Genomic DNA, 21,925 nt, shown 5'->3' on the forward strand with positions numbered 1-21,925 from the left:
TACACATTTCACGGGCAAATGAATGTTTTATATGTTTTTTAACATTTTTTTTTAAAGGAAAACAAAGTACATTTAGAGTTTTAGTAGAGATAAAATATCGTATTCGAAGCACAATGGAAATATACGAAAATCTTTGAGAAACACACGGCATTATGGATCGGAATATTGGAAGGGTGGTCATATAAAGAAAATTTTAATAAATAAAACAATCCTCCTAATTTTAAGAGATTTTAATAAACAAAATAATTTTTAATAAAAATCCCTGCAAGTCACGGAGAAAGGAAGATACTCATCAACTGGATGATGACGAAGATGCTGCTAATGACACTTCAAACAACGGATGAATATACCACTCCAATTCAAGACTAACGAGTAAAAAGTCCAATAAAAAATTATTCGTGCAGTTTTTCCACATCTCTATGTTATTATTAAAAGCAGCTCGCTTTTCATGGCTACGTGGGTGCCGCGAAGATTAGTATTATTCGAACAAAGCAATAATTTATCTTAAATACTAGATCGTGCATAAAGAAGAGAGATGATGAAATGTTGCGGTCAAAACCAGCGTTTAAGACGTCACGATTTTGAAAGAAAATTCTAAATTTACCTCAACTTTATGTTGTGAAAAGTATGTGTAATTTGTGATGAAAGTAAAGCCAATTTAACAACATGAAGCATGATTATAAAAATAAAAAAAAATTAAGAAGAAATTTAAACTTGTGAGTTATAGAGTAGGGCTATTTTTTTTAATCGAGGCAAATTTTAGATTACATATTAATGGACATTTCCGCCATGAGTGAAGAATCAGTTCCACAATAATAAAATTAACCTTTTATGTAGTTATTAATATTAGCACTAGATGGTGGTCTAATCGCCTAATTTTAGATCGAATTACTTTATAATTTATGAATGAATTAACTCTATACGTTGATTATATTTAGTATTAATTTTAATTTTTAATATTTTGAGTTAAAAATAAAATATCTTACACTTAAAAATCTGATTTTATCACCATAAGTAATAATTTAAATTTATATTTTCACAAAATGTCAAATTTAAGTCACCAGATGGCAACACTATAAAGGAAGAACACAGTATTTATTTGAAAATTCTTTATTAATAATAATAATAATAATAATTCGTAATTAAATAATAAAAATTATACTTGAAAATTCTCTACAACTTTATTTATTAATATAAAATATCACAAAATATGGAAGTAAAATTAAATATTTGTAACGTTGCCTACTTTAAACTAGACTCTTGTTTTCGGCTATTTTCTGAAATGTACTTGATTAGAATATTAGAATTAAATCGCTAATATTTTTTAAACATTTTCTGAAATCTAAAACAGTCCTAAATAAGTGAAAATAGTTTCCGGTAATAAGGTATGACGAAACAGTAGCCGATGACGACGTGACTCTCTCTCTCTCACACACACACAGCGTCCAATAGTCTAGCTTTAAACGAAAAAGACCAATCGAATCGCGCATTTGATTGATCGATTTAAATTGTGCTTTGGCCCGATTGGTCGCCTTTGCAATATTTTTCCCCAATACGGTTTGATGTCGTAGATATATTTTGAGCTCAAATTAAATGGGCAACTTGTAGCAATTTACATATTTATACATTATCGTACAGCTTTTTACGCTTTTAAGTTATGTACAGTACAATAAAGTTATAACATATTCCTCCCGGGGATAACAAAATATAACCAATTAAAACCAACAACGATAAGTAGGCATTCTTTTATGCGTAAAAACAATTATCTCGTTGGAGATGACTTAACGTTTAAAAAAATATACACTCTCGTCTGGCAAGAACATTTGGTCCCTCGAGTAGCAACATCGCAAATCATTGACCAAGGCAATAATTGACGAGTTAACAATTCATCCAATATGGCGAAAGCGCGATAAATTTTTTCATTATGTATCAGTAGGTGGACGGATGAACCGCAAAAAATCGAAAAAATAAAAGAGGAAAACGGACATTTTCAGTCGTTTCTATTCGAGTTTCTTCATTCTATCTTGCTTCGGCTTCAGGTACGAGTTATAAAAGAACCTGCTGAATAGGACCAAGTAGGAGACGTACATCAATATGGCCAGATGAGAGCTCCTCATGGAGATCTGGCAGAATTCTCCGCGCAATTTGGTCCGATAGGCCCAGAAACAAACAAAACATCCAGCAAACATCTGGATGATTTGAACTGTGGTTATTGCCTGAGCCACGAATTTCGGAACGGAAATTCTCAAGGCTCTCAATGCGTAGTAGGAATACATGAAGGAATGGACGAAGTAATTCATCACCATAAACCAGCGAGCCGGTCCCAAGTATTCGGTATAAGTGTACCAAACGAAGAGCAAAACGGTAATGTGATGGTACCAGTGGAGGAAGATCAATTTTTGCTTTCTCAAGACAATGAAGACGGTGTCACCCAGTTCAGAAATCTTCGACAAAGTAAACATCCAAGCCCAAAAACCGGAGACTTTAGTATGTTGCATAAACGTAGGATTGCAGACGGAAAAGGTGAGTCCGAATTCTCTGATGACGTGTAAAAACTCGGGCATAGTTCTCAGAGTTCCCATAATGCTGAACACGGCCAAGACTATGTTCCACACGGTCAAAATTCGTCTGAGGTCGAAGGGTGGACGACTTTTCATATAAGCTCGTCCGGCAAAGATAAAAATCATGTAGACACTCACAGAATAGAGAGATAATTGCCAATAGTTCTTCATCCATTCCTTTTTCACTTGTTGGTCGAATTCATTCTCAAAATTAAAGACTATAGAATAATGAGGAATGGTAGACAGCGTAGACGAAGAATTGTTTACTATCGCCTCCATTTCAACCGTAAAATTATTCGAAATCTGCAAAAGAAAGAAAAAATAATTACTTTTTATCGCCGACTTCTTCCTATTGCGTGGCTCGTAAAGCGTGTCACAACGAAAATCAACTCGAATTTCAAAACAAACGTGAAACGGCAACTTATTTATAAAACAAACTTGTAATTATTAAGCAAAGTAGTAATTTCATTTGACAGATCGGTACCTTCACTTCGCTACGACGATTACAATCGTATTTATACACACTTCGACTCGAATTCACCGCTACTTCCGGAACAAACAAATAACCTTATGAACTCAGATTTAACCTTATAACGTACTGATCGATAAGGACTATAATTGGCTTCTTTCTCCTAACACTACGATCGAAGTAGATCGAATCGATCCTGTGCAAAGATTTTATTGTGTAGACGAGTAGACGTCACGCAATAAGGTTACACACACAAAACTCTCGTTGTACCTTATCCAAAAGCGATAGGTACGAATATTCGTCAATCCGTATTAATACTAACACTTCTAATTAACAATTAATTCTCGTTTCTCACAGACAGTGCCTACTTTAACTACAACTATCCAGGAGTACAGTTACTTTGACGCGTAGCATCGTTGGTTAAAAAGAGCACTTACCTCACGGAGAGGAGAGTCGTTCGTCCGATTGTCGCGAAACTGGCGCATGCATTATCCGCGCACAGTTTTAATTCGACATTGTTGACCTTACGAAATTCATAATCGACGTCAGTTTGTCCTCTCGCGCTAAATGCATACCACCAACCGATTGGTCGGATGGCAAATGTCGTCCAAATGACGTTTACCTACGACATCTATCCCCCGCAACCAACCAGACTATTTTCAGTCGGATAAATTTAATATTTTTCGGAAATAAAAATGATTGTTTCGTAAGTTTTCCAAGCACGTTTACGATTCTTTTTTATATAATGCCACATTTCGTAATCGAATTTTATACCGGTGGGGGAATTCTTACAGAATCTATACGAATGCCCTCCTATTCTTCTTTATTCTTAAACTTCCCTCACGTCGTGTGCTACGTAATGCTAACTTTTAGCTCAAAAATCCTGTAAATTTTGCAGTTTTATTCAGTTTCTAACTACCAATTGTTTCAAACGTAAAAGTTAAAGGCTTTTAGCCATTTTTGGAATCGATAAATTTGGTAGATAGTGGGACTTTTTTCGATCAAAGGGAACTACAGTAGAAACAAAGCGGAAGCACCTGTGAGATCCGTGAAGTTGGTAAATTCCCCAGGCATTATCTACACACAGAAATAGAAAGTAGGCCTAGGTTGCCCGTGAGGTGTCCATTCTTCGACCTTAGACATTCGCCTGGGGCTAAGGAAGGCGAAAGTTTTGTGTCAAGGATAGTGCACGCGCACGTAGCATGTCCGTTGTGGTAAAGATCGTTTCGGTTCGTTCACCTTCCTAGAACGACTGCGAGAGAAATCCATTTATCAATTGTCCGTTATTCGCAACAGACGAGGTACACCACAAATCGAAATTATGCCAAAAATACGCAAAAGATAAGACCATTTAGGATTTTAATAACGAATTTTTCGTTGAAAACACGTTATGTTCATTATTATTTTCTTAATGGTGTAGAAATAGATAAGGTCGTCAACCTTCAAATAGTGTCGAAAGAACAGTAGACAGGTTAGTAATATCCGGAATGTTTTATCGTACGTTTAAGATATAGAACACGGTTATTCAGACACACTTAGTGTAGAGTTATTTTAGTTTTTGAAAATTCTGTATAACTATTTCATTATGTATATAGAATATAGAGGAAATTGAGATGCTCGCAACACTATTATTTAATATTTATATCAATCATACCGATCACGTTTATGGTTTTGTTTGTTTATGCTCGAGACACAAAAATTACAGGACATTAAAAGATGAATTATAGATGCTAGTGTTTATCTTTTAAATACATTGTATAATATAAGACTATTCAGAGTGACTGTATAAATGAATCATACTTCTCTCAAGAAAATCCGGGTTTGATTTCTTCCATCACTAAAAAGAGGATATCGTACATTAAAATATGCACAAATACCATCTATTGTTATAAATATTGTTTCACAACATTGACTAATACCGAATTAAAAAAGATGTCAATAGACATTGAGATTTCATTTCATTTAAATTAATGCAATATTATAGTTTGAAAATATAATGTATTTATATTGTTAAATGAACACGTAAACAAACACACGATGACAACTCGACAAGCAAATATCTAGCAATTGCAACTTCACAATAAATGTGAATGAAAGCACTTCGAATTTGGTAATAAAAGGCAATATTATCCCATTGCTTAATATCTTTACTTTCTTTAATACAACTTTCAATAATTTCGGTGTTGCTCGTCCCTGTTGACTCGAACACAAGGACATCAATTCCTATCACCGCGCGGTTCTATTTATTTAAGGATTTCTGCAGCAATGGTGATTATTTTCTCGAAATTCAACGATCTGTCGTGAGAGTCGGCGGTGTTAACAAAAATTTGATAACCGGTCAACAGCGGTAGCACAGCTGTAATTTTGTGAAACTGGTTCCACGGAAAGTGAGATTGAAATCGATCTCGTAATGGAAGAGGACTGAATATCGATTCTGAGCCAAAAAAACTGGGTCACGGACCGCATAGCATTTTTTTAATTACAGAGAAACCTCATATTGTCGCATTTCCGTACGAGTCTAGACGAACTATAAATTTTGAAAAGTTGGCACGCGTAATAATAGCGTGTCAAAATTTTGTTCCGCAACGGTCGTTCATACCTATTCGCCTGTCTAAAGTTTTTGCAATACTCCATGTTAGAATCTCATCAGTGCCGGCCTGCAATCTGTACATTAGCGCAAGGCCCCACACTTAGAAGGCCTTAGAAAGGCACCTACTTGATTAATGCCGCAAAATATGGAGAAGACCCTGTATTAACATCCCCTGTACTTCTTAGTATAGACAGCATTCTACCTACAAGTTAGTATGCCAGTTAGAAAGAGAGAGAATTCTTTCAAAATTGCTTAAAATGGTGGGAAAAAATACGAGGGCGTAAACACTAAGAGGCCTAGGAGAGCTATAAAATTACAATTGTAGGAAATGAGGAAAACATTTTCAAAAATTGAGACGTACAGTACAGATACAGTATTTCAAGGACGTAATTAATAAAATAAAAAGTGTCGAAAAGAGAAGTATCGTTGATAATTTGTTTTTTTTCCTTTCGAAATGTTTCCAGGAAAAATTATAATGCAGAAGGAATTGGTGGAGGAATTTTTTCTGGATTTGTCTAAAGATAAAATTCTGGCAAAACCACTTCTTTTCGACCTGTATAATTAATCCAATAAGAGCAAAAACAAACCGATTTCTTGTCATATTCTCGTTTTTATTGTAGAAGTGTGTGGCCTTCGTTTACACCTCTCAGAAATCAAACATTTGTTTAATGGGTGGCGCGAACGAACTGGCATTTGGAAGAGTCCAGAGACGTGTAAAGATTAATATTAACAAATGGATAAAACACTAAAGAGGGGGGATGTAAAGAGAAAACTTTAAAATAAGAAGGGTGATGCGAGAAGAGAAAGTGATGTCTACTTCGTAAAGTCAAGGAAAAGAAAGGCGCGGAGCGTATCGGACTCGCTATCCTTGAAGATATAAATCTCCAAGCTCCTTGACCGGACCAAAATAAAACAACTAAAATAAATTTATAACCAAGTATTTAATAAACTGAGGTGAGTGACGATCGTTGTGATTATAGACAAAGCAATTAAGCTAAATATAAACAACCTCATTTCGTCGTTACTGACGCGCGCCTTCGCGATGCGCCATTAACGCGAAGAAAGCGGAACAGTTTAAGTGTGAAAACTTCGAAAACTGGTAACTCGAGTTTATAAATTATTATTATTGCTTTCATTTTTATCATAAATTCGCGTAAAACGTGCTATTTTCGCAGCGCATTTACCTTAATTACGTTAGAATAATAGAAAACTCACCTGTTGGCCTAATACTCTCTTACTAGTTACTTAGAAAAACTATAACTAGAAAATATAGTTACAAAAGAAAAAATACTTCTCACGATCTGCTTCTTAAGTATAAAAAAATAAATTAAATGTATTCACCATTAATATTATTTTTAAACTAGATTTTTAAAACGTTATCTACACTAAACCTCTACGTCGTCTACTGATACAATATGGCGTCGTCCTCCGGTGTAACTCCATTAACTTTTCCCATACTTTATAGAAAACTACACTAAATTCTTTCTCAAAGAATGTATAAAGATGGCTTAACAAGTTGTCTAGTTAATTTTAGAAATAAATTTGAAAGTTTTATGCAAATTTGCCATTTAGTTCAGAAACCCCGTAATTCCAAGTAACGAATTGTGATTTTCATAAGCCAATAACCAAGTAATCCCCATCATCGAGACCGATCACTGATCAATAACCTTAGAACGAATATAACCTCATAGCGAGATATAAACCCAATTAATCTATATATTACATATGGCACCGTTCCAACCGAATCGACATTTAAAATTCTCGATTTGGTCGTCGATGCAATTTTAATGTACGAATTTCCTTTTGATAAATAATTAATAGCGTCCGTCTACATAATTGAAATTTACCCAGAAATCTACACTTTCTAGTATACTAGGAGCCCGGGACGCCCCCTAGTGGGCATTCTTTACAAATTTCGTGATAACTAAAAATCATTATTTAGTATTATTAAACATTCTATAAATACTTCAAAATAGTTTAATTTGTTTATTTACCTTCTCTGGTAACATTCGCTAGGGCGCCCCTAGTGTGTGTTAATTTAAATAATAATTTATATTGTTAATTTAAATGTTTGAAATATGACACACGATAGGGGCGCCTCTAGTGCCGGTTTTTGGCATACTGTTACGGACGGACGGACGACGGACAGGCACGCGTTCAATGGGTTATATATATATATATATATATATATATATATATTTTTTTTTTTTTTACTTCATTTGTATGGTGTATGGGTTGTACAGAACTTTCGTCTCTCTCGGTTAATGTGTAGAGCTGTATTTAGTTTAAAAAGTGTTTCTATAAATAACTTTTATGTTAATTTACATTATTAAGGAATACACAAATAAGAATAAAGTTCACGCAAAATTCTAAAAATTTAAAAAAAGTTTAATTTTAAGCGGAATGTACAGGCCTAATTAAGTCCACAAATATTCACGATTCATCCCTCGCTTCCTGTCTCCGTGACGAACAACGCGATTGGGCTAAATTTGTATAAGTGTGAATAATAAATGACACAGCATTAAATATCAAATTCATTCCTGGACACTAGACTTTCAAAACGTTAAAATTTCCAGTCGATCGCGTGAAGTTGTGGGACAAAACCCGTAGGTTTTTCGCTACGAAAATACCCCGCTCAATGAATATCCGATCGAGAAGGGTGTAACAGTGAAGTTCTCCAACCCCTCCGATCTTGTTCCGTTTCAATAAGCCACTGCCACGAGTCCTTCATTATATCATAAATGGCTACCAGAAATGCTTTGATAAGTAATATGTACGCATACAGAAACACATATTACTTTGAAAATGGTGTTTTGTAATGTAATGATGTTTTTGTGGTTTAATAAAACGGGGTAAAATAATCGGTTAATTCTTGACTCTATTCTTAATAAAAACGTATGACGATTTACTTATAAACAGAACTGACAAAAACACATAAATTGCAGAAGGAAATTACTTTGAAGATGGTGTTTTGTAATTGTTTGCGCGTTGTGTAATAAAACCGATGTAAAATATTCGGTTAATTCTTGACTCTATTATTGAGTGATAAAAATACATAATGATTTACTTACGAATATGTATTAATCAACAGAAATATAATGAAAACTCTAAGTTTTGCTTGAATTCCGTATATTTTATTGTACACGTGATCTCTGGTTCAGTATACCTCTAAATTCCAACAACAGAAACTTATTTTATTTGCAAATTATATTTTTAATTCATCGATAAATTAGTTAAACAACACTATATTTGTGTGATGCGGGTTTTCGCTTATCTATTGTTTCATGTATGTGTGTATAGTGTATAGTAATATATAAGGCATAAGTCCGTATAGCATGGTGAAGTGACGTTACGAAAGCGAAAGTAATGTGATAACTAGGCTAAAACGGCATTTAAAAATAATAAATTTATAAATATTAATAATAATAAATTTTTCGCAATTTTTAAAGATATAATCTAGTACTTTTTTCAAATTTTTAACTAGTACAAGCAACAATAGTGTCAATTTTTCCTTCTAATTGTATCAACGTGAGACCAATAATTAATTCCCATTTGTCCTTTTTGTAATGACGTCGAAGCTGATACACAAAAGATAAACGATGACACAACCAATTGTGAAAAGAATACAATAGAATAATAGAAAACAAATTATTTTGTCGATTATATTTAAATAAATTCCATTTCTTTTACAAAATGTGGCATTGTTTTCTCAATAGAATCGATTATAAGACATTAAAACGTTCCCCTCAATTTTATGCTTATATATGGAAATTTTTGACTAGTAAATTGTATTTTTAAACTTAAGAAAAGTAAATCTTCTTGCGCTATTATTTATATTCGTCCATTATTGACAACGCGTGCCTTGGCATCCCAGCAAATACAATATGGAGATTGGTGTAGATTTACTTTGAAACACGGAGGAAGTTACAGATAATTGAAGAAATCCTTTAAGAATATTTAAATTACTATTTTAATCTTAATACAAACTTCTAGATAAATGTAATTTTACAAAATAAACCTTTATATAAATAGATATAATTCATATAATTAAGAAATTCATTAAACATTATTTTCAATGCAACCGAGTGTGTAATTATTAAACTACATCTATGACATCAATTTCTTTTTAAAAAATATTCTTTTGTATCTTTTTTAAAATGTCGTTGTAATTACGAGTAAATAAAAATCAGTTCATATAAGAACGAAGCGAGTAAAAGTTTGAAGTATGTAAAACAAAATGGCTGGATTTTTGACACGTTAACTGACGAATTATTTTTCCACAATAGCACTTTAATCCGAAACCAGAAAAGGAAATTATTACTTAAATTTAATAAAGACGAAAAAATGTCAGAAAGAACAATACAATACGATATTACAATTAATTGACGCATTACGTCACAATGAAATTGACAAAATTTAAATTTTAAATCTTAAAAAAACGGTTTTTTTCTCCCATAAGGAAAACAGAAGAAAATATATAGCAGCATTTGTAATTAAAACGAATCTAAATAATGAATTGTTATAAGATATAGGAAAGTTGCATCACTGGCTGCTGATGAATCGCGATAACAATTTTATTTTTATGACTGTCAATAATGATAAATACTACCGATAAGCATTAAAATAAATCACGTAATTAAAAAGAAAAACCATTACGAAAATTTTAAAGATATGAAAATTATTACTCCATTTCTCGCTAAGTTTAACTTTCAAGATTGTGAAAGAGTAATTAAGATGAAATTGGTGAAGAGAATGAGGATTTAATACTGAAAATCATAGGGACAATACAAAAAAATAGCTTCACGCAATGTATATACGTAAGAGAGAAAAACAATCATATAAAACTAAACGCATAGACACACGAACAAGCTATATTTGTCAGCTTAATCAGATGAATTAAAGAAATTAAGCAAATTCTAATTAAGTATATCTTCAAAAACACATACGTTTAAATAACAATACAAATGCGTGTCTATGGAATTATACAGTTTATCTGTAACAGATTAGTCTATAGTTATAGTCACGTGATTGACTACCTCCTGGGCATTCAACCCCGTCCAATATTGTATAATGGCTGTGTTAAACCAAATTATTGACATATAAGTTACTGAATAAATGCAAACTGCAGCTTTACATTTATTTATAAGTAATTACTTTTCAATTTGATACGTACTCTAATTCTTCAAAATAATATAAGAACTTGTAGATCATGTATGACGTAAATAAGGAAACTTTCGTGAGGTATGAAGTTTCCTTATCCTCCAAGCACAAATTCTATCCAATAATAAAATTTTTGTCTGGAGTAAAATACAAAATAATTTATTTGTATTGAGTGCAATTTTTCTAGAAATTTTGAAAATGCAATATCAACATACAGTACAGACAAACACTCCTTTAAATTTTAAAAATATTACGTGCTGCCATCTCTCGGACATTTATTAACATAATTATTTATCCGTAAACATTTAATTATTTTCTTATAAACATTTATCTATTTATCAGTTTTATTTTAATTATTCAAAATAAAGTAAAATAAATAAAAAAACTAACTACAAATGACTAAAAATTAACTAAAAAAATATTTGTCAATAATTTTAAATTAACGCTTCGCGTGTAACGATTTATTTTATTCACAGGAAGCGCTGCAAGCAACAAATTCTTTATGCCGAATTCTATTACAAAAATTTACCAAAATATCGCCAAAATATATATATATTTCTATAGATAGATATTTTACGATAGCAAATATCCGCAGTTAAACCACTTTAGTAATAAAATAGGTTGTAATGCATTTTGGCAACAGAAGTGATGTTTCGAGTCGATAATAAAAATTTCTGCTTCCTCTTCACGTTCGTCTTCGTTACCAAGTAGACAAACTATTTATCATAAGTTAAAAGTTTTTCAAAGTAGTATAAGAATCTATAGATAAAAGTAAAATTCGCCATCAGTCCCGCCTATCCGGTTAAAAGTGGAAGGAAAAGTGGCACGCGATGAATACACATGAAGCGGTATAACACTAATTAACTGTCCTAGTAGACGAGACTATTGTCACAAGTTTGTTTTACAAAAAAAAATATCTATTCAAGGAGTACAATTATTAAAAATTTCGAAATTTTATACAATATTTCGTATGCAATATTCAAAAACTATTTAAAAAAATAAAAAGTGTCATTTCTATATTCTGAATTCAAATCGGATAATTAAAACGAAAAATATATCGTGCGATAGTCTATTCATTATAATCATTTACTAAATATAATATATATCTTTCTCTATTCATAAATATTCATTTCCAAGAAATATTTGGCCTACTTACATACATACGCGCGTTTTTTTTTCTTTTTAAAACTGGTTTATCGGAAATCACGCGAACTTTTTTTTTTAAAAAAAAAAAAACTCCGATTTTTGACAGGGCCACAATTAAAGATTTTGTCTATCGAATTTCTCATAATTTCCAAGAATTCTCTGGAATATGGCGCCATCAACGTTTACGATACGTTATTTACCAACATTTTTACAACCTGAAATTACCATAGCGTGCGCCATTTATTAAACTCATTCTCTCTATTGACTCTATAAAATGCATTTTTATAGCCTTATTAATGTGTTTAAATAAAATATTTTTGAAATAAAAATGTAATTGCTATTGTTTTTTTTTCTTTTTTTAAATAGAATTATTACGACTCTGTCGGAATTTTTCGACAACTCCGATTTGAAATTTCGTGCGCGTGTATCTACTTTTGTCATCCATCTTGATTTTTAAAACGTATCCGTTATATCGATTTATATTTACATATTTCTGCAGACACGATAATTCATCCGCTACACTAATGTAGAGATTACAACTATTGATAACAATGTATTTAAAATCATCAAAATACATTAAGATCCGCCGCCATGTTTAACGCGCGCGTACTGACGGAGACCGAGCGTAAAGACTAAATTTATCAGCACCCGATCAATACCCGAAATACATAATATTTATAAAAGCTATTTTAAGTAATCGGCGATGAATTTCTTTTATAATATATTAAAAATTTTATTTAAAAAAAAAAAAATATATATATATATATATATCTAGTTGTGGCTACGCGCGACGACTATGAGCCACGCGGCGCTCCGTAGAAAGCAGCTGCAGAGGAGAAACACGAAAATGTTGGTCTTTCTACGAATTCGCGATGATAAATCAATTATTGATATCTTTAAGAATTGATGACGAAGATTTCTTCGAAGTAATCGCTCAAATTTATCTACAAGAGCGGAGCAGGTGTAACGGAGAGCACTTTTTTGCTATCGTCTTTATTGAGAAACGATGCCAAAAGTTAGAAGGGGGAGGGAAACGGATCGCGTGCCATCCACAATAAGCATCCACACCATACTTAATACAGTTACGATCTACACAAGTTTTACGTAAAGTTTGTGTGGATCGCTCATCCGTGAGAAAAATAACTGAGCAGCAATCTTATCAACATGGCGGCGGACAGCCGGTACGGCGCATCTTCCTCTTCCTCCTCCTCCTTAATTAATCTGTACTGATTTATATACCTCATTTACGTGAATTTCACGTGATAATTGAAACTGTCGAGTTTATCGGAATTTACTTCCGTTCCGAAAAAGAACGGGCGGTTTAAGTAATGCCTTTAGCTCTTTCGAATGGCGGGCGCGCCTTAAAATATTCATTTAACGATTATATAAATCGATAACGTCTATTTTTGTCAGAAAATTCCGTCCGCGTGTTAACCGGATCGGGATTTATAGATAATTAATTAAGTTCTAAATCCACGAATGAGAAGACGGGACACAAGAAATATGGATGAACCATAACATTATCATTATCCAGAACGGATTAAATGACTTTGTAAGAAAAATGGAATTCCGTCACACGTGACCGTTTAAGGACGTAACTAAGGCAACGGAACGAAACAAACTCTAGATAAAATCTGAAAGAACCTTTACTAATTGTGAAACAAATGCGATCCGTTTGACTAACAAACAAACTTCCAGACACAGATCAGCACAGATGTTATCGACGATAAGCTACAAATTGTTCCATTTTTTTTCCAGCTTAATTAAAATAATAATTAACACATTTGTAAATGTCAGTCGCGAAATAATCTATAAAATCTAACTGCTATAAATTTTATTAAATAAAAAATTAAGGATTTTTAAGATTTATTATTAACTAAAGTAACATTTAATATTTGGTATTTGGCATCGGCTACCATTCGCCATATTGAAAAGATAGGCGGCAGAATCTAATTTCGCGTGTTACTAAAATATGGCGAAAGAATGACGATTCGTTCCATTTCTGTGCTATTTCCTTTTATGAAAAGCGAGTGCTTTTCTTTTTTTTTTTTTTTAAAAAAAAAATCGCTTTATTTACCTTACGTGTTTATATAAATTGGCTCTTTGGAATTGTTTGGATGAAGTAAATTTTAGCTTAATTGGTTTTAACGACGTGGGAAGCTTCGTTAATTGAAAGTGTCCTACATTCTCGTCCACCCACGCGAAAAGAAATCAATAAATCCTCCCTCCAAGCGTTTTACCTCAATCGAATTCTCTCTCTCTTCATCGACCTTCTCGATAGCTAAGGTTAGAATTGTCTACAGTTTTGCAATCGGTGCATAAAATATTCCACACTTTCTATATTGTTCGACGAGAGAGACAAACAGTGGAGCAGAGTTATGCCACCGTTTACGGAAAAAAAAAGTGCGAGAAATATGACAATTATGTTTATAATTTAGAGATTCTCAAATTATAAATTGAAAGGCCAGAATGTCATTGGCTTCGAAATTAGTTTGTTAGAGCGTGAAAGAAAATCTGAATTAATTATCTCATCTGCGTTAATAGTTATAAAAGTAGGACATTCCAAGACTCTAGGTGAAGGCACTATCAGGATCTCCGCCATCTTGTTGCACGCCGCGTCAACTCCGTAATAGAGCGACCCGCTGATTAATTAACATGCAAGGAAATGGCCGTGCAAAACTCCGCACTAACAACAATTAAGTGGTTCTAATTTATTGTGAAGCGAATAAAAATAGCATTTTTTTTTGAAGAGGAATGATAAATGCAGCCATTCGAGACGGGACTTAAATTTCTGCTTGTGACACGGTCGCAAATCGAACCTCACCCTATTTCCTGTTTAGATAATAGACTAGACGATGCTGTAAACAACGTTAAACCATCCTGATGTCGAAATACAATCATGGAGGAAATCGATGCGAGAACACTTCCGGTCGTCGTGTCTATATATTGATCGATCCTTCAATACGTCGCGTAATTAATGCATGAAGCACTTGTACCTATCGATCGTGGTCTTACGCGGTGATTACGCTACCTCTAACTCTTTCGACGTACGAGACGTTGAGATTCGCAACGCATCGCATCGCATCGTCCATTAAAAAAAAAAGATGGCTGACAAATCAAAGTAAAACTGTTATTTCCGTTTTTCTACATCGGCTAAATCCATGTTTTTCGATCAATAAATCTAGAATTGGCTTAAGTATCAAGTTTCGCCATCGATGAAGAAATGTGTAAAATATGAAACAGGACACGCTACATAATTTATAAGATACTAACGTTTCGGGCCCAGAAATGGTTATAACTTTCCAAAATTAATTTTTAAATATTCACAGGAACGTGTGTGTTTTATGCGAGACACGTGATCTTGATATAGTGTGTTTACAGTGTTATTATCTATTTTACTACCCGTCTTATGATCTTTTTTATAGGTTTACAGTAGAGAAACATAGAACATCGAACGATTTAATACTCTAAAGCATCTTCGAAAAAATAGGATTGTAAAACAACACTTTATCCACAATACCCGAAGGCTTCGACTACGCATTTTGACCCGTTCGACACAAAAATTACGAAATTTAATTTACAGTTACGTAATGTTACTTAACACAAGAACTGCAAACAGTTGCGGAATATAACAAAATAATAGAAATTAAAAACAGTTCAGATACTATCGAAAGAATTCACTTTCGCCTGTACTTTACCACACACAAATTGTGGAATTAACACGGAAACAATTGAATGAAATACCAAACTCTCGTGCCTTCCCGTCAAGTGTTTTAAGAATGTGATGCGGAGTTAAAGGTCACAAAAGTGTCAAACACACCGAATCGCGTGGCGCGACGTCGTTAGCATTATTACAACTGCGCCAAAAAATTTCCTAGCACCACTACTCTGTAAAGGGAGAAAAAATACATCGAAAAGACAATTAAAGGAGGAGCAAAGAAATATGAAGTAGACTAAACATAAACTAGACGTGTTTATTCTAAACAGTACATTAACCGAGATACAGCAGTGAGCCATTTTTTTTCTATCCCAGCATCCCAATTTAGAAGAGGGGGAAGAGGAAGAGTAAACTTACCTGAGTGGCATCCGCCACTGAATCCTGGCGGAACACCCGATTCGTTACGAGTACGACTGACTACTAGCTCCACAGAAACCAAAGGTGCCGCGATCGAAGCGTGTCTATGACATCATCGATATAGTCACCGCTCGGTCGCGCCGCCAAACTCCAAGTGGCGCTCTACATCATTAGAAACACACATTTTTATTCGTTTATTCGGCAATAACAACACACGCAATTATATTCTGTAACACACACTACTAAATAGAATTTTAAATTCTATTTAGTAGTGTGTGTTACAGAATATAATTTATTAAATATATTTTTCTAGATACAAATATAATTTATTTTTTAAAAGTTGTAAATTTTAAAGACAAAAGTGGCATCCTTAGAGAGGAGAGAAACAAAATGGACGTAACCGGTAGCCATAGCATAACAGATTTTTAACATAATTCTGGACCTTCTGTCTTTTATGAAAACACCGAATAATTAAAACGGTTAGAAGATTCCGGAATGTTAAAAGTTGCCCTTCATCTCCCTGGTTTTTTCAATGAAAGGTCACTCGAGTTTTAACTTTCTTAACATATTGAAGCCGTGCCATATTTTATTTCGTAATATAAGCAAATTTCGTTTATTTATTTTGAGATCATCGGGAAGAGTGCTTTAACAATTACAGTATTTGAAACGAAATTCCTAACGATGCGAAGATGAACTGGATTGGATCCCAGATTACATTCCATTCAGGTAAATGTTACCCTAGGTATACAAAATGGCGGCTCGTCTCTGACTCCAGCATACAGAAGCGAAGAAACAGTGGGGATGCACGTTTTTCTAAACCTAACCTATTCTAATAAATTACCATAATTATTATCAACTAAATTATTAGAATAGGTTAGGTTTTACAAAACACGTCCCCACTGTTTCCTCGCTTCTGTATGCTGGAGTCAAAGACGAGCCGCCATTTTGTATACCTAGGGTGGTAACATTTACCCTCATTCAATCAAGTGTGTTAATGTATTTAAGTTCGTAACTATAAAGAATTGTTGTGTATTAAATTAACTTTGTGTTTCTTCAAATGAATTTTTATTGCGATCTCAAAGATGAAGAGTAAAACGAGAAGAAATGCTAATAAAATCATAAAAATGATTGCGATTTTCGAGTTTTTTCGTTAAATACTCATCTACATCTAACTGCAGTTTAGAGTAGGAACTTTAAGTATAGTATTTTAATGTCTAAAATATTTACTTTTTATAATTTAATAAAATATTCTTACACTCAAAAAGATTATAACAAATATAATGAAAATAAATGTATAAACCACCAATCACATTGTTAATGAACATCTGTTTGAAAACACGTTCATCGGAGATTACGTATGTTTACGTATTGCTGTGTTGTATTTTCTATTGCAAAATCACCCACGGTCCAGTTCTACGTTACTAATTGCAACTATTACGTAGGTGTTTTTTTTTTCTTTCTAAATCTTTCAGAACAATTACATACTTTTGAAAGCTTTTGGGTCTAGTTTAAGTTTGAATGAATTAACCTCTTTGATGTTCTTCAATTTATGTAACAATAAATAATTCAAGTCATGCAAGTTATATAATGCGATTTCTGACACGTTAAAAACCTTTGACACATTTTAAACATTCTATTCGAAGGATATTAATGTGGTAACAGTAGTTAAACTCTTGAGATATCGTAAAATTTTCGCAATGGTGCAATAAATATGTCAGATTTTGAAAAATTTTCAATAAATTAATCTTCAATAAAATTTATACTTTCAATTACTTTTATTAAAAAAAAAAAAAAAAAAAAAAGTCATAATTCTTCCTCTTAAAAGTGTTGAGATTTTTAAGGCACCGAGCCACATCTTTCCACAATTGTAACAGAATCTTCTTCTGTGTCCATTATGGGTTCGGCTAGTCCCATGTTAGGAGTAACCGCTGGTGAGGGACGTAGCGCGACGAATCCGGGACAGACCCCAAAAAACTCCAGGGATTCGATTCCGGGTCCTCAGAAGAATAGCCTCGTCCGACCGTCAAGAATATATTGTTAACAATCTTACCTCTTCAGATTAAGCCATATCTTTTTACGGTTAATGTTACCTTATATAGCCAAGATGGCGGCTCGTCTCTGAAACAGTGAGGATGCACGTACTAACCCTTTTTACTTCTTAGAAGAGGAGGTCGAAAGAGAAAGATATGGCTCGATGTTGAAAAGTTATTAAAACATAAAAGCCGTAAATCGCGCAGAACAAAGGAATGAGATGAACAGATTTTTATATCCTCTCCATACAAAATAAACAGAAAAAAAATCCTAATTGAACTTGAAATCTATAATCGCCAATTATGTAATCCATGAAGTAATGCTACAATTTACATAATTTACATAAAATAAATCATCTTATTCTCTTTTAAACACGTCTGTATTACTCATAATAATAGAAATGTGGTTATTATTATTATTATTTTTTTCACTTTAACCACGCTCATTGAAAGTTAAGTATAATAATAATAATAATAACAGTTACTCACTCGAAGTTTGTGATTCTGGTTGACTGGGAACAAAGCTTGATAAATAACACTTATCTAATCTTTAAAACTGTTATCCCACTTGGACACGTTTATACTCTGTTAGAGTCATTTCACTTCTAAACACTTGGAAAAGAGGTTGCTTCAACACCTTCGTCTTAACGTTACGCAATACGATAGTGTCACGGTTAAGGCTACGCATAAATTCCTCTGTGGATAAAAGTGTGCATTCGCATCTTCCTTTAAATTTCCAGCGTGTGACCGAAACAGGAAGTAATAACCGACCCGCGATCTTTCCCGTAAATTCCACATCCGGTCGGGATTCGGCATGGTTTTTTCCAAAAGATTCGGATTCCCCGTAAACGATCTAATTACACATTTCTACTCGCGTTTAGCCTAAATTCCGTCGGCCTGGATATTTCGAAACGGTGCGACTTAAGCTTTCCAAGAAGAAAACGACCAACGAAAAAAGTAAATACTTCGAGAAATCGCCCGTACCGTGTACCCATCTCCCTGTTGTCAGAGGATGCTCTGTACATCCAGGAGACGAGTGTACGATGATGATGACGACGACTAAAATTATTTCTTTACGTGTTTAAACTTAACGTAAGAGAGTTTCTTTCGTGGATCCGGGTTAAACGGGCGCCAAAGGAGAGATTAAAAAGTACAGAACGAGACGATTAAGGGAGTTAAATGGTTTCCACACTCGATAATTCGGTGTTAATTTCCTCCAAACCCAATTTAGGAAAAGTGGCACGAAAACGAAATAGCTTAAGCAATCGGTTATGTGGGTCACGGGCCGCCTGCGGCTCTCCACCTCTCGATTTATCGGTTTGGACTGGCTATTCTTAAACCTCGATGTTATAAATAGATAGTTAATGGAAAAACGTCCCGGATCCGACTATTATCTTCGAATTGCGCGTATCGATCTCCGTCTGGCGTCGTCTTAACAGTTCGAGACGACCGGAAATCCATCGGAAGGACCGGAAAATACGCTGACTCCTGAAGATTTCTTCTCGGTTAAGTTTTACCGATGCAGCGATTATAAAACATTAAAATAAAACAAGAGAAGTGACGGCATCGCTTCCTCTCTCTCTTTGTTCTTCCCGTTTATCCGGATGCACGGAGAAACGGAAGAATTACGGTTGCAAAACAATCAAAAGTACTAAAATTCGTGTAGATAAAACGATACCAAGTCATTAAACTCGTCTAAGGTCGAGTTAAATTGATATAATAAAGTGTATAAAACTCGATTTTATTGTTGTAGAGAGACTATTTCGCTTTGAATTTTCAATCTCTAATGGTGTAGTTTACTACTGAATAAAAAAATAATAATAATAAAAGTTTGATAATGTATCATATTTCAAAACTTAAAAGTTTTCGCAAGAGCGAGGCAAAAGAAATATCACACGAGAACATTGTTAAAACGTTTGTATTTATGTATGTGAATCGCGCTTGAATCAATGGAGTCTTCCAGGCTACAGGATAACAATATAAAATCTGTAACCCGTCACTTCAGCAGCAGTACAACTGGCATAAATCATCGTATTTAATTCGTTTTTTTTTTAATCCTAGCCAACGACAGAAATTAAGGAAAACTCAGGAATGTTTCTTTGATAACAACGAAAAAAAAAAGGGAGCGTTAGGAAACGTAATGTCCTACTTTCACATTCTGAATTAAGAAAAACACAATCTTCATTTATAAATGTTTACACAACGGCAACGTAAGACGACACTAATTTGCAGTTTAAGACATACGTAATCGTTAAAACACATATATCTTCCAAGGTTTTGTAGGCACTTCGTTTAACCGAATAGAGATAATTTTTCTAGGCTAATGAGTGTTTATGGATGCGCATGGAGAAAGGACGGACATAAAAAGAAACCATTGTAAGTGCCACATAATTTATTCTGATAATTAACGTAATCAACAGAAGACAGCCGTCGGTCTTAAATAGAAAATTTTACATCCGACGACGTTTATATGTACAAATTTTAAGTTGGAGGTCGATTGTAGGATCGCCAAACGGTAAGAGGAGCGCAATGAAGAAATTTATTTATTAACTTCCAACCTCTAATTTACAACTTAAGAATTTTGGTATCAAAGTAGAAACGTTTGATAGGGTGAAAAGAAAAAAAAAAAAGTTGCGCTACTTCCTCAGATCCACCACTATGGCCTTCGTTCTTTCGCTCAGCTCCACGTGACTGCATTCCTACAAAAAGGGAGAAAAACAAGTTAGGGAATATGCCCTACTTTCAAATCTTAAGAAAATTTATTAAGTCTTCTCGGCAGAGACGTGTTTAAAAGCGCATTTCTTACCTCGTATAAGGGTGGCTCCTTAGGATGAGGATGGAATCCTGATTCTCGACAGTTGGCTATGTAGTCTAAGCCATAATCTTGAGTCAAGGAAAACATTCCTGTCCTATAAAATAAAGTGTAAGTGACTAAAAACATGTTGGATTTTCGTGTTTAACCCAGCGAGAGTCGAATGACAGATGTTGCTCTGTACTTTTAAAGATAACCATGCTTATGTTTAATTGAGCGTATTAAATATATTCTACACATTGCTGAAATGCTTTTATTTTTTAATACAAACCACTCAATTTTTAAAAAAATTGAGTTTCTTAGATACAGAATAAGTAATAAGTATCAAATTAATTCTTATAAAAATTTTAAATGAGAGAATTTTCTTGCATTTGAATAAAGGAAATAGTTGAGAAAGCCAAACAAAATGATTGAGAAATGATTTGTAATTTTTATTTAAAATGAGCATCCAGTTTAAGTGTTTATTTCATTGGATGCTTTTAAAAAAAGTTCAAATTTTTGTGGAAAAGTTTACATTTTTGAACAAGAATCCTGGATAAATCATTATCATCCTAATTTAGTAACACTGGACTCATCAGGCTATCAAAAATACACAAATTTACACTGCCAAATCCATTAATTCTTTACTTAAAATCTAGAGAAATTCATTGATATATGTTCTCAAAATTGAAAGACTTTCTTTGCATTTTCTTTTAAACATTTTATGCTAATAACATAATTGTGTAAAAAACTAAATAAAATATTATTTAAGAAATTATTAAAAAGTATGATATCATTTCCTCTTTGTATATACAGGATATACTTTATTAACAGGAATTGATAATCATCGCGTTTTTTGCTCAGTTTCTTTGAAATGAAGTATTTCTGTACAGTTATAGAGAAAAATGTCATTTAATTTCAGTACAGGAATATGAGATCGGCTTGCATATCTCAGCTTGCATTTCTTATATTCCTTTTTTAATAATGAAGTTACAATTTTTGTTTTTCCTCCTCCACTCTATCATGCAGACACTGAAACCTTGGTCTCTGTAAATACAACAGGCCTCAGACTACTGCATGCCAGAAAGACCAAAAGGCTTCTA

At 33.4% G+C, this 21,925-nt stretch overlaps 2 protein-coding genes across 3 annotated transcripts in view; both read right to left on the bottom strand.

Annotated features, from left to right (window-relative positions):
* Positions 1–1,126: 1,126 nt before the first annotated feature.
* On the bottom strand, positions 1,127–16,148 carry LOC136983403 (very long chain fatty acid elongase 6-like). Of its 2 annotated transcripts, none has more exons than XM_067280121.1 (2): positions 16,002–16,148; positions 1,127–2,864 (listed from the first exon to the last, which is right to left on the bottom strand). In XM_067280121.1, exon 2 carries the CDS (start codon positions 2,838–2,840, stop codon positions 2,001–2,003), a length of 840 nt encoding a protein of 279 aa, XP_067136222.1. In that variant the 5' UTR covers positions 2,841–2,864; positions 16,002–16,148; the 3' UTR covers positions 1,127–2,000. The 2 variants fall into 2 exon arrangements, with proteins under 2 accessions (XP_067136222.1, XP_067136221.1); XM_067280120.1 differs by lacking the exon at positions 16,002–16,148 and adding an exon at positions 3,468–3,624.
* A 4,257-nt stretch (positions 16,149–20,405) lies between these two features.
* Positions 20,406–21,925, bottom strand: part of LOC136983398 (STAM-binding protein) — a 61,536-nt gene continuing 60,016 nt past the window's right edge. Inside the window, exons 9-10 of the mRNA XM_067280111.1 lie at positions 20,838–20,940; positions 20,406–20,730 (exon numbers count right to left, since the gene is read on the bottom strand). Of these exons, the coding sequence (XP_067136212.1) occupies positions 20,668–20,730; positions 20,838–20,940 (166 nt within the window). The 3' untranslated portion in view covers positions 20,406–20,667. The remainder of the gene's footprint in view (positions 20,731–20,837; positions 20,941–21,925) is intronic.

The sequence above is a fragment of the Centruroides vittatus genome, unplaced genomic scaffold (genome assembly GCF_030686945.1).
Source record: "Centruroides vittatus isolate TY-2023 unplaced genomic scaffold, ASM3068694v2 contig_882, whole genome shotgun sequence".
In the NCBI taxonomy this organism is placed as follows: Eukaryota; Metazoa; Arthropoda; class Arachnida; order Scorpiones; family Buthidae; genus Centruroides; species Centruroides vittatus.

What these genes read in the sequence shown, in the direction of transcription:
- LOC136983403 (XM_067280120.1), bottom strand. Translation starts at nt 3,515, where the DNA reads ATGCGCCAGTTTCGCGACAATCGGACGAACGACTCTCCTCTCCGTGAG. An exon ending in ACGACTCTCCTCTCCGTGAG is followed by an intron (nt 2,865 to 3,467) that starts GTAAGTGCTCTT and finishes TTTCTTTTGCAG; the next exon opens with ATTTCGAATAATTTTACGGT.